This window comes from Athalia rosae, chromosome 8, assembly GCF_917208135.1.
Source record: "Athalia rosae chromosome 8, iyAthRosa1.1, whole genome shotgun sequence".
Taxonomy (NCBI): domain Eukaryota; kingdom Metazoa; phylum Arthropoda; class Insecta; order Hymenoptera; family Athaliidae; genus Athalia; species Athalia rosae.
Window position 1 is genome coordinate 6,073,183 of NC_064033.1, and position 13,094 is coordinate 6,086,276.

The window sequence follows — 13,094 nt, forward strand, 5'->3', positions numbered from 1 at the left end:
TATACATGGGATATGCTTCATCATGGGTTCGGCATAGTCTAAGGTTCGTGTAATCGAGGGGAACGAACATGGCATTTTGTTGAGGAAAGATAAGCTCTTTACGAGACTTTACGTACCATAGCCGTGGTTTGCAGTGCATTAAGCGTCACTTTCCTGTGATAATTAACCAACGTGAAAATGGGGTAGGTTTGACAATTCTTTTCTTTCCACAGCCCTCGAGTTGCCTCATTAATTAAACTTTGACGGCGAACCAAATATCGGCGATAGTGCATTACCCTGTGTTTATTTTGCTGCTCCGAAACCCAAAACAAATCGATTTTCATACACAGAAGTTGTGCCCTGAGTTTAAATTCCTCACCTAAATGATTTGCAAATAGTTCTGCAGCTGAATTGAATTCACCAATTTCAAATTCGACGTAACAATACCGTAATAATACCGTGTGCTTCAGACCTGAAAGAATCTATGCTCATGCAGGTAATTTTGTGCCCCTTGATTCTCTGTGTTAAATCTTTGGAAGGGCAATCAATTCTGATCCGTCATCTGCAAAAATTTGAGTACATCGTCTCTCACATTCCATTCTCTGTCATTGTACTCGGTGCATGAGCATGATTAATGGCTGGTTCCATTTCATAATTTCAGAAATTCAGATTTGGAATGCATTGATCCAAAAACTGATACAATGGATGAATCGGACGCTGCGATATCGGGGGAATTAAAAAAAAAGAAGAAGAGAAAGCACAAACACCACAAACACAGAAAAGACAAGGTGATGGAAAAAGAAGAGAGAATTGACAGGCAGGAAAGGTATGCAAAAAACCCAGCTACTATTAGTTTCGATGTGCGTACTCTGCAACTTTCTGTCTAATAACTGTATTCAAATTTAACTGTGTAGTAAATTCTTTAGGAAGAAACATAAAAAACATAAACGTCCTAAAAAGGACAGAGACAACGAGCATGACTCTGCGGAAGAAAAAGTACTGCCGGTTGAAGTTAAACCGTCTAACATGTATCATAATGCGACAACTATTGGAGGAGCGAGTACCAATGGCAAGATGGCAACCTTTCAACTGGAGGTGGTGTCCTCCGAGGAAAGCGAGGACGAAAAACTGGTTGACTTAGATTCGGACGAAGTAGACTGTACTATTATCGAAGATGACATCGACCTCGAAGAACTAATGAAACAGAAGGTATTATAAATGATTTCCTTGTCATCTCCCAACCCTGGACAATTCTCAGTTTCTATCGATCAGCTGTCTAGATTATTATCATTTTCTACAGGAAAGATTACAAGCCTGCCTGGTACAATATTTATCCGACGACTCCGACAAAGGTGGTAAATTACATCTGCCAGAGGCGACGAGGGTCGAAGAAACTCCTGACGTGATTCTAGTCGAAGACGATAGCGAAGACGGTGTTAGCCAAAAGAAACGTGTCAAGAGTCGATCGGAGAGTAGGGATAGGAAACGGTTGTCCTCGACGAAGCTGGAAAGACGTGTGGTTGTTGATATGTCACGTGATAGAAAGAGCCGCGAAGAGATCAAGGACAAGAGACGAGATCCAGATAGAAAGCGGGAGGAAAAAGTTCCGAACAGAGAAGAATCTAGAAGGGATGACAAAACTTCCAGGAAGGTGGTCGAAAGATCTAGAGAAGATATTCGACGAGAGGAATCACGAAGAAGACTGGAGGACGAGCGGCGAAAGGACTCTCTCAAGAAAGAAGACGATCGCAAAAGAGATCATGAACGAAGGTAAGTAGAACTGTTCCTCAGTAACTATTCAAAAACCCTTTTCGTTTCCAATTAAAAATTGCGATAAATATGCTTGAAATGCAGAGAGGAGGAGCGCAAACGGGATTCCGATCGTCATGGCGCTAGACGAGACCCTTCTCCCAGTAACGGTTCGAAGTCTCGAGATGTCAGGACAGATTCTAGACATCAGACGATAAAATCGAACAGTCACGATACGTCGGGTGGGAGAGACCGATTTTCAGGCCGAGAGAAAAAGGACAGTAGAGAACAACAGTCGAATCGTGACCACCAAGGCGCTCGGGACAGACTCGGCAGCCGTGAAAGGAGGGACAGCAGAAACAGAGAAAGAATCCGTGACAGATCGAAGAGTAATCGAAGGTCACGGAGTCCGATGAGAAATAGAACGGATAGGGAACGTATGGATCGTCACCGAAGGTCCAGATCAGTCTCTCACAATCGCAGAGACCGTGACAGACATGGGAGAGAGTACGAAAGGGACAGGGACAAAAATGGGAAAAGAGATAAGAATGACAAGTACAAAGACTCCCTGTCCGAAGGGCTCAAAGTAGAACACTCGGAAAGTTCAGGCGAAGAGGACATAAAAGATATTGATATCGAAGAAGAAGAGGATGAGGAAGCGATCATCGAGAGGCGAAGAAAGCAGAGAGAAGAACTTTTGAGGGTAACTAAACAAATTTCCATATTTTCAATGTTATTTATTCATTTTAGTCCTTGAGATCATTGAGATCATAACCATTTACTGACCAAGATTTTCACGTGAATATTGACAGAGATTAGGCGGACCAAACGAAGATTCCAATCTTTCGATGGAATTGAATACAGTTGCCAGTTCGCCACCTTCGGACAACACGTCTGTGGAGTCGCAGAAATCGGCGGATGTTGTTTCGAATAACAATGAATCAAATTCGGAGAGTCACACTCCACCTTTACCAGAGAAACCAAAATCACCTCAGCCCGCCAAGAAGAGAAAATCTCGATTTAATACCAGCGATGGTGAAAACAAAGAAAAGCAAGAAGAGATCAAGCCCTCTGAAAAAGTGAAATCCGACGACAAACAAAATCCCAAAAAGAGTAACGAGTGGGACATGTTTGCGGAAGCTGACAATATTGGCGATTTTAATGTACGGTGAAAAATAATTATTAATCTTACCTTTTCTTTCTTTCTACTCTGCTTTGTTCCTCCACTAACTTATCGATATTATTTCAGAGTCCCACGGTGGAAGGCAAGAGGCCTGGTGGACCCGATAACCCGAGTTTAACGGATAATTGGGACGATGCCGAAGGATATTACAGGTCGGTGGGCATTCTTTTGGCTCGAGAGTTTAATTGAGTGAGGTTGTATTCAGCTAATGAAAAATTTATTATTCAGAGTACGGGTTGGAGAAACATTGGACTCTCGATATGTAGTATATGGCTATACGGGTCAAGGTGTATTCAGTAACGTTGTTAGGGCGAGAGACTCTGCTAGGGGGAGCTTGGATGTGGCCGTAAAAATAATCAGAAATAACGAAATAATGTGAGTTTTCTTTTGGATTTGTTTCAACCGATTTTCCAGACCTTTGTTTCAAACAATGGAGTTCACTGTTGCAGGCACAAGACGGGTCTCAAGGAACTAGAAATTCTGAGAAAGCTAAACGACGCAGATCCCGAAGACCGTTTCCACTGTCTACGTCTATTCAGACACTTCTTCCATAAGAATCATTTGTGCATGGTCTTCGAGCCCTTGGCTATGAATCTGCGAGAGGTGATAAAATTTGATCGTTGAACAGAAGTGAAATTCTTTTGTATTTTAGCCAGGCCGGCTCGATTGTACACGGATGACTTTTGCAGGTTCTGAAAAAATATGGAAAGGACGTTGGTCTCCATGTGAAGGCGGTGAGATCGTACACGCAACAGTTATTCTTGGCTTTGAAACTGCTGAAACGTGCAAATATATTGCACGCCGATATCAAGCCAGACAATATTCTAGTCAGCGAAAGCAAATTGGTGCTAAAACTTTGTGATTTCGGTTCAGCTTCACACGCGCACGAGAACGAAATCACCCCTTATCTCGTTTCGCGGTTTTACCGAGCACCAGAAATAAGTGAGTACCTCACCTGTCAATAATTACTCCATTTTCACCGATTAATCTTTCGCCTGTGCAATCAAAGATCACAAACCACCACCACCTACCTAGCCTACCTACCTAGTACCTACAACATGACAGACGCCATACTTGAGCTCTTGCAAAATCCACCCATTGAAGGAGATGCGTCATTATAGTGAGGCAACTTTCTCAATAAAAAGATTCTTCAAAGCGCATCGGATGAGAAGCTGTTCAATTATGGAACATATTCAATTCTGTCGTTAGCAAGCTTCCCTTGAGAGTTGTTCTTTTATTCTTTCTTTTATTTTCCTTGTCGTTATTTTTTTTTTTTCATATTTTTTTTGCTAACCTCGAATCAGGAATATTCACGTTAAAATTTTCTAGTTCTTGGTATACCCCATGATTTTGGCATTGACATGTGGTCCGTGGGGTGCACCATATACGAGCTGTACACAGGAAAAATAATGTTTTCGGGAAAAACGAATAATCAGATGTTGAAGTTTTTTATGGACCTGAAAGGAAAAATGCCTAACAAACTGATCAGGAAAGGCACCTTCAAGGATCAACACTTCGATGGAAACTGCAATTTCCTCTACCACGAAGTCGACAAAGTTACGGAAAGGGTGATTATCTTTGATAATATTGCTTTTGTCAAAATGATGATTTTTTCGCAGTGTAATTATTTTACTTTATGAATACGTATTCTCGATTACCTAACTGAAAGTTTGAAGGTAAATACGTCAAGGAATTAAAAAAAGTCTTATCTCGGCACGAGATCTTGCCTGGCTCACTTCAAGTTTCTAATATTTCTGTGGGTCTATGTTCCAGGAAAAGGTTGTAATAATGTCCACCCTTTCTGCGAGTCGTGATCTCGGCAACGAGTTGGGTGGTAATTCGTTGCCTGCGGAACAAAGCCGGAAAGTCGGCCAACTGAGAGATCTATTGGAACGGACTCTGATGTTGGACGCAGGAAAACGCATAACTGTGAACCACGCATTGGCGCATCCCTTTATACAAGAGAAAATCTAGGTAACCCCACCTTTGGGGACCTTCCTCGACGGAGATTTAATTAATATAACTGAAAAAACTTCAATTATTCACTGCTAATTTACCACTACCAAAGACCATTGAATAACACTGGTCCGATATACGGTGTTGAGCTCATGTTTTTAGACGAGTTTACCACGCATTCTGATATTGAAAATTATCATTAATCGTTGTTTTTTTTTTTTTCGTTTTTTTCTATTTTAAACATTTTTTCCGCTTCGTCTTCCGGAAATAAAATGGAAGTACAGAAAAAATTAGTTTTATCGAGATCATAATCTACGAAATTTTTCAAAAATCACCGACACACTTTATGTGTCTCTATTAATCACCGGATGTTGCGCCAGAACAGGGGGCGAGAGGGGGGAAGGGCTTTCAGTTCCTGATCATATTTAGAAATTACTGAATAGGTATAGTAATTTCTCCGAATATAACTCATGTTTGAAGAGAAAACAAAAGAAAAACCTTTACATGAGTAGTCTAGAAAATTAACAAATAGAATTGTAAATACTGATATGATTTTGAAATTATTAGTGCGACATCCCAGTATTATAATTTCATCTCGGGCTGGAAATTGTTGTGACCACTTATTTGACAGCGTCACCGATCATTGACAAATTAACCGCTTTTTGTACGATGTAATTCCCATCAGTTCTATTTAGATTTGAAAATGTATCGACTGAGATATGAAAAGATTTTCGTATTGTTGGAGGTAGAATGTGAGTACGGGTAAACTCTGCGTCATATTCGTTACCTTAGACTGGAATACTAATTGTATTATACTTTACAATGAAATTTTTTTGCAAATTGAAAATCGACACGCTTGCATGGATTCACGGTAGAACGGCTCAGGCCCCTACACGTTGACGTTAGTAAAATTGGAATAGGAAAACTTATCTAACAAGAGCAATCAGAAGTTTGATTCGTTTTCAAGTTTTGAAGCAAAATATTACGTAGCTTAATTTTTACATGATACTTTTTTTAGCTTCCGAGGTCTCATGTAATTTTTGTCTAACACTGTCTATAAATTATGATAGGAAAAAGAGGAAAAAGAACATAATTCTGAAACGGCTAACCGCCGACTTTATTTATTCAAACATTATGGAGGAAAAAGTGAAAAAACAAAAAGAACACAAACTAAAACCAATTCCTTTTTTCAGTAATTCTTGGATTTATAATATGTTTTTATTTCGACCATCAGCGGTGAAATTTGGTGTACTAACAAGATATTGTAAAGCAAGTAGAACTGTAGTTGAAAAAAAAAAAAAAAAAAAAAAAAAGAAGAGTAAAGAGAAAGAAAAATACATACATATTGGAAAAAAAAATACAACTAAGAGCACAACGCCCTACATTTTTAATCTCGATAGAGTACAATAATATCTACTACCTCATTTTCTATGTATAGTTTAACCAAAAAACGCAAACGCATTTGTGGCCTGCGCTAATGTAAAAATTCAGAATGAGCTGTTCAATTTGAAACCGAGAACATCATAGGTCTCACATTTTACAGTTTGTTTTTCCTGACCGGATAGTCACACTTTATCTGCACTATAACAAAAATAAATTATTTTGTATTTCGTGATGGGAATACAGGAATTTCAGTAGATTATCGAAGTTTCTGTGTGCCATAGATTCATAAAGTTCAGGGTGACTTGTCAATAAGATAATATCGACCACCCCTTGTATGTGTACCGCATAGATGATCATTATTTGCATCCAAGAAACATGGTTCTTAAAGTACACACAAAAGTTGCAAAACTGTATGAAGCTGCTTATGTTTCAGATGAGTCTTCAATTCAAAAGCAGCATTAAGTGCGGCGGACCTTTCAAGTGCCTTAAACGCTGTTCCCGTTGCAAGGTATTCATGGGGGCTGCCTCATGGGATGTTTATTATAGCCATTTATCAGTTTTGTCGTCTTTGCGAGATACATTTAAGATTCATCGATTTTAATAGTATTTTTAATGCATAATTCTGTTAGAGCTTGAACACTTTCATTTCACCTATCATTCCGTCGATGACAATGGGAATACTTGTTACCTCCTTAACATTTTCATTCTCTGATTCAACCAAGCCATTTACACTTTTGAACCGTGATAGTTGGTTTTTTTTTTCACTGTTCACCTTCATTTACGGATGTCGAATCTCCCACTATCCTCACAATAGACTTCCATCATCGACACAACAAAAATTCATCATTAGTACCGTCTAATGCTTACTTTGACGTTGTTCTCATCAACTTATTCCAAATAGACGTGGTGATGTGTCGTGAAATGAAATTCCTAGATTTTCTGTAATTTCATTTTACTCAACTATTTGGTACACCGAAACTAATGGCCTTCTGCCTAGAGTGAAAATACCTGACAGTTCATTCCGATAAACTGAAAACTGCAAACTGTTCTTTAACTTTTTCCCGAATCGTATGAGACATTTATGCAAGAGAGAAAAGAAAATTTCGAATGATTCGGTACACAAGTAGAGATACCGTGTTCGTTCAACTTGAACATTTTTCTAATTTGCTATTTGGTAATGTTTCAATTAGAGCCCTCCCTGAGCGGAGGGAAGGCAATGGAAGGTGGTGATGGAATCTGGTCAAATCTGCCATCGTACCGCATTCTGATAACCGCAGCAACAGCGATTGCTGTCCGAGTTGAAATCGTCTCGAGGTATAACTAACATGACCCCCAACTCACATTTATCTATATCGATCTAATACTTTCGGAAGCACGTGAGTATTCTGTAATGCACAGGTGAGGTTTGCTGAGACGCATTCGAGTCTGAAAAGGCATTTTTATTCATTCTAAGTTTCATTCCATCCAACTGCATTAGAAATATTTCAAAAAGGCGAGGCCATGTTTTTTTGTGAGTTCAATTTTTTCGTTTCAGATACAAAAGAGAACCAGGCACTCCGATGATTTTCATGACAAAATTTACGGAGCTCTTTACTGTGCGCTGGAATTTTTACACCGATGGAATTGCATCCATTCGAGTGGCAATCTATTGAAAACATTTGAGCCTAGAGGCTGGTACTAGAGTGCTTCTCGACAGCATGATCGAAAGGCCCATTATCTGTATTTATTAATTTATTAGTGCTGAATAATTGACAACGCAACTCTGAATTTGTGAAGTATCCGAGCGAAGAATGAACTTGTGTGACATTCTGCAGGCTTCTTATTAGGAGGCTTTGTGTCAAGCACAATCCTCCATGCATAGCGACCGACTTCTTTGTTTGAATTCCTTTATCATAGTCACGGATATTCAGGTCATCTCGATAGTTTCATGTAAAGATGTCGGTCCTAGTGCAGTGAAGTAGAATACCGTTCTTTTGAATGTACTTGGTGCGAGACTTTACAGAGTCTCTTGACGATGTCACAACGGATGGGTGTGCATTGACCATGGATTTATGAATAACATTTTGCTAGTAACATTGAAAACGTTATATTTGGTAGCGATATGATGTACAAGATATTGTCGCACTTGTAAGTTCCATAACATATCAATCAGATTCAATAGTGTTCCAATGTAAAACTGATCATTCCAATGTTTCCAAAGAACCCATAGTAATTAAATGGCGTTTTGACCGAAGGTTCGAGTATAATCTGTTCTCCAAAAGTAATATAATTTCGTACGATAGTTTACGCAAGATAACTACATACCCCGAATCAACTGTTCACAACAATGTATACCGCAACACAATTTTGGGATGCACTATGCTATATTGTTTGAAATAAAACTATTTGAAGAACTATAAATACTTAGCCTAAAATTAGCCTACCAGGTACCAGTAACAGCGTTCAAAAAACCTAATGCTCATTCCAGTGGTATCGAGGCGACAAAGTCATTCCACGACACATCAATGATCCTCCTCTAATCCCGCTCTGGGTGAAGCTGGATCAATAAATTTGCTACTTTTTCCGCCAATTCCGAAGTCGATGCACACAAGACTCGTCTGCTCATCAAATCTAATGGTCCTCCTGGTAAAAAGTTCACAAAAGCTGACCATTTATGCAGCCATGAATAAAACGTACAGGTGATTCAATTGCTCTTACCGCTTGGATCGATGCAAACACCACCAGCCTCACGGACGATGATGTTGCCAGCAGCTATGTCCCAGGCGTGTATACCGAACTCAAAATTTATATCAGCACCGCCAGAAGCTACCATGCACATGTTCAAGGCTGCCGAGCCCAAGGTTCTGGTCCTGTGGAAGTCAAGTTTGGGGTTACAATGGAAGCAAAACACCGCTTTTTAATCGAATGACAATTCGAAGTTACCCATGAATGAGAGGGTTCAAAATCGTCATGTTTTCCATGAAGACTTTCATCTTTTCCGGATCCCGGCTAGTACCCCATTCGACCATAAGAAGAGCTTTTCCCAATTCTGAAACATGATGGGTAGGATTAGAATAACTTACAGTTTTCACAAACTACGGATAAGCTAATCGTAATTTTTCCGAGATGACACCTTTTTGATTTGAAACGTGAATTGGGTTTCCATTTAAGAAGGCACCCAATCCTTTCCGGGCTGTGAAGAGCTGCTCTAGAACGGGGTTGTAAACTATGCCGATTTGGGCAATTTTTTTGTCATACAAAGCAATAGAGATAGACGAATGAGGAAAACCGTGAACAAAGTTCATCGTCCCATCTACGGGATCTATGATCCAAGTCGGAGAATCCGTCAATTCAACTTTGGTACCAGACGCTGTGGCTTCTTCACCGATGAATCTAGTACAGTATAGGTGAAACAAAGAAGGTATTAAATATGTTGCTTCAATCTTCGAATTCTAATTTACCACTTTCAGGTACCTGTGATCGGGAAACTTTGAGGAAATACCATCGATCAATAGTTTCTCTACTTCCTGATCGGTCAAAGTCACCAAGTCTATGTCGCAGGATTTTTGTTCCACATCCTTCTGCGTAAAGATCCGGTCTTTTATCAACTGCAAAATTAATTCATGTGAAACCAGTGTCGTACCATCGATACCTGTTCTTTCTGTTTCTTGTCATCATCAAGATAATGTTCAATGAAACTAAAGTTATGTTTTTTATTGACTTTAGATAAGAGTACCTAATTAGATTATTGCATTTCACTCACCACACCTGCTTCTTTCACCAATCCAATAACTAGCTCATAGCACTCGTTGTACTCTGCCATTATTGCTGATATTTATTTAACTCAAGCCGATCTGTTGAAAATCTAAACGATCGGCACGTAGATCATTTTAGATTCTTCCATTCAATGTCAACATCGGTATACACAGATAGATACAATTTTTATACTCACGAGAGCTCGAAAAGAGTAGCAGAACGAAATACGTGGGGTACACAGAAATATATCAGTGGTGGGGCACAACTCACGGTTGACGTGCCACTGACTACGGAATCATGTGTTTTTCTTGGCAGATCGCGCGCAAGTGGCGGGAGGCGTTTTCGGTAAACGACATACGTGATGTGGGCACTGAAACTTTTGACAATTTAACGTCATCACACACCGTACCCGCAACCGTACCATAGATCATCCTTCCTTTCGTCCCGAAAGGTTTCCGTAAAAGTCTCACCTGCAATTTCTCCTGGCTTATTCATGTGTTCAACTGCCTCTACAAAATCCGTCCATCAGTTTGATATTACAATACTCATAACCTTTAGGCAAGAGGTTAGTTCTAATTCTTGATCAGGAACAGGTGCGTGGATGATAAGCATTTCGAATAATATGCTCAGAGTAATCGACGGTTCTACGTGTACATGCATTTATTTTCTCACTGGTTATTACGAGCGCCAGAATGTCTAGTTCGGATAACAGCGGCATTAGTTGTGTGAGTGAGGTCACTCTTGCAATCAGTAAAGAAAGAAATTCCCAGCCCGATGTACTGCGAACAGTAAAAGACAATCCTGATTCCGATGGTTCCGGGCATTCCAACACTTTCACGGTACAAACGTTTTCCTACCCTGACCAGAGCAGCCCTCGCAGGATGTCGGAAACTCGATATATAACGTCTTCCAATAGTGAGCTCAGAATACCGATCATCGGATACGAAGTCATGGAGGAACGAGCAAGATTCACAGTAAATACCCAACACACCTTTCCAATTTGGCTAGAACAACGCAAAAAAAATGGTGATCCTTGCTGACATATTATCCATAGGTTTATAAACTGCGTGTCCAACCAAGAGCGGGAGATTGCTGGTTCATATTCAGAAGATACACAGACTTTGTGCGTCTTCTGAGCCAGCTGAGGAGGCAGAAAGCGTCGATATCTCACTTGTCGTTGCCACGTAAAAAATGGCTGGGAGATAATTTTGCACCTAGTTTTCTGGAGGACAGAATACGAGGGTTGCAAGAGTTTGTGGACGGAATTATTAAAAGTACCATTTTAGTGCAAATACCTTGCGTGCGAGAATTCTTCTGTTTAGATGAACCGCCTGCACTTTCAGATACCGTCGAGGAGTCGAGAGTAAGAATAAGTTTCTCAAATATAACTACAAATGAAAGTCCGTGTTCTCCTCCATTCGTTGTTACTCTATCGCAGAATACCAGCACAGAATCTCTTTGATCGTAATTATTCCTTGCAGGCAATTTTTGAAGCATTAGAAGACACAATATATCATCTACGCCAACAACTTAGAGAAAGAGATGCAGCTTTGGCTGTGGAATTGGTACGAAGCAATGATCTTAGACAAAAACTTCAACATATCATAAGGTAAATAGCGTAAATTCTATCATTTTTCGTCACAGTATTTGATCTTGAACTTTAGTTCTATTCTAAAATTAATGTTCCTTTCAGCGTAACCCAGGCGTGTACCAAATGCAGGTCAGCGTCGGTTGATTGAAGTTCGATGTAATATGATTGATCGTGATACTTTAGGAAGTAAGTGTTAAGTTAAATCTTTGTTATGAAATATTATGAATAGTTTCTAATTTTTATACTTCTATGAGGCAGTAGTTGGATGCTTGTATTTTTGCAAGGATTTTATACAGAAGTTTATCTAAAGTTCACACATAAGTGTGTTATATATTTATATGGACGTTTGTTGAGATCATCGGTAGGACTTTCCGCTCGCATGATTAGATTCATTCGTCGGATTCACTGTTGGATTATTTCGACTTTCAATTTACCGTGATATAGGTACAAAAAGACTGACACCAACCGTAGATAGTTTTTCGACAAAAAATGAGCAATAATCGAGTCAAATCAAGCAAAATAATAACTACTAAAAAGCCCTGTGCGTCTGTTCAGAGATTTGATATACTTTAGGAAAGCTTTTCGAAATATATCCAAGGTTATTCCAAGGACCGAGAACTTGTACGTCACTGTACGGAACCACTGATGTGTATAATACACTGGTTTGTTATGTATATTAGTATGCAGAACGCAGGATTGTGTAAACTGCTTCTTTTGTATCTCCGATGATTCGGTCTGCAAAATGATAATAGCTAATCTCAGAAATCAAATTCATTTCCTACCGCTTTTGAAATATTAACATTAGACACCATTGTGGCCTTGGTATACCGCTAGTCAAAATTGTTGTCTGTCTACGGATTCTGGTAAAGATAGCAAAAGAATGTTGTACGCGAAGATTTAGAGAAAACATTGGTCAGGTTCAGAAAATTTTCCTTTGGTAGTAGGTAATCGCGAAAGTTGTTTGCACACGATTCAATGATACCGACAGATCAATGTTAATTTTTTACAAACGCTACTCAATTGACAACCAAATGACAGATTCACTAACTACGTCGCTTACTTTATGGAGATTTTCGTTTTTAGTATTCCTGTGATGATTGTCTGCGGCATAATATTATTCTTATTTATAATAGAGGATCGGGTCATCTTTCAAATTCATATTGCCCGAGAGCGAATTGTGAATAAATAAAAGTAACAAGTTTAGTTTCCCACGCTATAAGTGCTTTTGAAATCCGAAGAATATTTTGATCCATATTGTAGGTAGCAATACGGAAATCAGAACTATCTTCGGCTCTGACCTTTATTCTGTTTTTTTCGGTTTTCGAAAGTTTTATTTATAATAACGGCCAATTTAGGTATTACCACGATCTTATGGCCTAACCATAATTCACCACAAATTAAACATGATATTATCTATGTACACTAAACAAGAATTGATTGTGGAATAAAATCAAAAAAAATTTCATCCACGGTACATCTAGTTTTATTGAATTATATTGATCGTAAGCAAACAGGGAT

At 39.2% G+C, this 13,094-nt stretch overlaps 3 protein-coding genes across 8 annotated transcripts; 2 read left to right on the forward strand and 1 right to left on the reverse strand.

The window, feature by feature from the left end:
* The first annotated feature begins 24 nt into the window (after positions 1–24).
* LOC105686619 (serine/threonine-protein kinase PRP4 homolog) lies at positions 25–8,650 on the forward strand. Of its 5 annotated transcripts, XR_007279878.1 has the most exons (15): positions 25–182; positions 641–805; positions 894–1,188; positions 1,280–1,749; positions 1,834–2,431; positions 2,541–2,891; positions 2,978–3,063; positions 3,140–3,286; positions 3,361–3,514; positions 3,601–3,853; positions 4,241–4,479; positions 4,685–4,885; positions 6,684–6,758; positions 7,441–7,564; positions 7,785–8,650. XR_007279878.1 is itself a non-coding variant. In XM_012401614.3 (13 exons), exons 1-12 carry the CDS (start codon positions 178–180, stop codon positions 4,883–4,885), a joined length of 2,964 nt encoding a protein of 987 aa, XP_012257037.1. In that variant the 5' UTR covers positions 25–177; the 3' UTR covers positions 6,684–8,650. The 5 variants fall into 5 exon arrangements, 2 of the variants coding, with proteins under 2 accessions (XP_012257037.1, XP_048515583.1); XR_001103063.3 differs by having other exon boundaries at positions 7,441–8,650; XR_007279877.1 differs by having other exon boundaries at positions 4,685–7,626.
* On the reverse strand, positions 8,321–10,320 carry LOC105686620 (inositol monophosphatase 1). Of its 2 annotated transcripts, XM_012401617.3 has the most exons (7): positions 10,182–10,320; positions 9,993–10,094; positions 9,704–9,837; positions 9,363–9,622; positions 9,173–9,278; positions 8,948–9,099; positions 8,321–8,872 (listed from the first exon to the last, which is right to left on the reverse strand). In XM_012401617.3, exons 2-7 carry the CDS (start codon positions 10,050–10,052, stop codon positions 8,766–8,768), a joined length of 819 nt encoding a protein of 272 aa, XP_012257040.2. In that variant the 5' UTR covers positions 10,053–10,094; positions 10,182–10,320; the 3' UTR covers positions 8,321–8,765. The 2 variants fall into 2 exon arrangements, with proteins under 2 accessions (XP_012257040.2, XP_012257041.2); XM_012401618.3 differs by having other exon boundaries at positions 9,993–10,195.
* On the forward strand, positions 10,319–13,050 carry LOC105686232 (sorting nexin-16). Its single transcript, XM_012400872.3, has 4 exons — positions 10,319–10,959; positions 11,040–11,348; positions 11,467–11,594; positions 11,679–13,050. The coding sequence occupies exons 1-4, from the start codon at positions 10,678–10,680 to the stop codon at positions 11,722–11,724; spliced, it is 765 nt and encodes a 254-aa protein (XP_012256295.1). The 5' UTR covers positions 10,319–10,677; the 3' UTR covers positions 11,725–13,050.
* The last annotated feature ends 44 nt before the right edge of the window (positions 13,051–13,094 follow it).

Excerpts from the sequence above, each read along its gene's own strand:
- LOC105686232 (XM_012400872.3), top strand. The coding sequence starts at position 10,678 with ATGTCTAGTTCGGATAACAGCGGCATTAGTTGTGTGAGTGAGGTCACT. Across the intron at positions 10,960-11,039 it reads AGGAACGAGCAAGATTCACA|GTTTATAAACTGCGTGTCCA; the intron begins GTAAATACCCAA and ends TATTATCCATAG. Across the intron at positions 11,349-11,466 it reads ATACCGTCGAGGAGTCGAGA|GCAATTTTTGAAGCATTAGA; the intron begins GTAAGAATAAGT and ends TATTCCTTGCAG.
- LOC105686620 (XM_012401617.3), bottom strand. The coding sequence starts at position 10,052 with ATGGCAGAGTACAACGAGTGCTATGAGCTAGTTATTGGATTGGTGAAA. Across the intron at positions 9,623-9,703 it reads TCAAAGTTTCCCGATCACAG|ATTCATCGGTGAAGAAGCCA; the intron begins GTACCTGAAAGT and ends ATACTGTACTAG. Across the intron at positions 9,279-9,362 it reads TCACGTTTCAAATCAAAAAG|AATTGGGAAAAGCTCTTCTT; the intron begins GTGTCATCTCGG and ends ATCATGTTTCAG.
- LOC105686619 (XM_012401614.3), top strand. Across the intron at positions 1,750-1,833 it reads AAAAGAGATCATGAACGAAG|AGAGGAGGAGCGCAAACGGG; the intron begins GTAAGTAGAACT and ends CTTGAAATGCAG. Across the intron at positions 4,480-4,684 it reads TCGACAAAGTTACGGAAAGG|GAAAAGGTTGTAATAATGTC; the intron begins GTGATTATCTTT and ends TCTATGTTCCAG.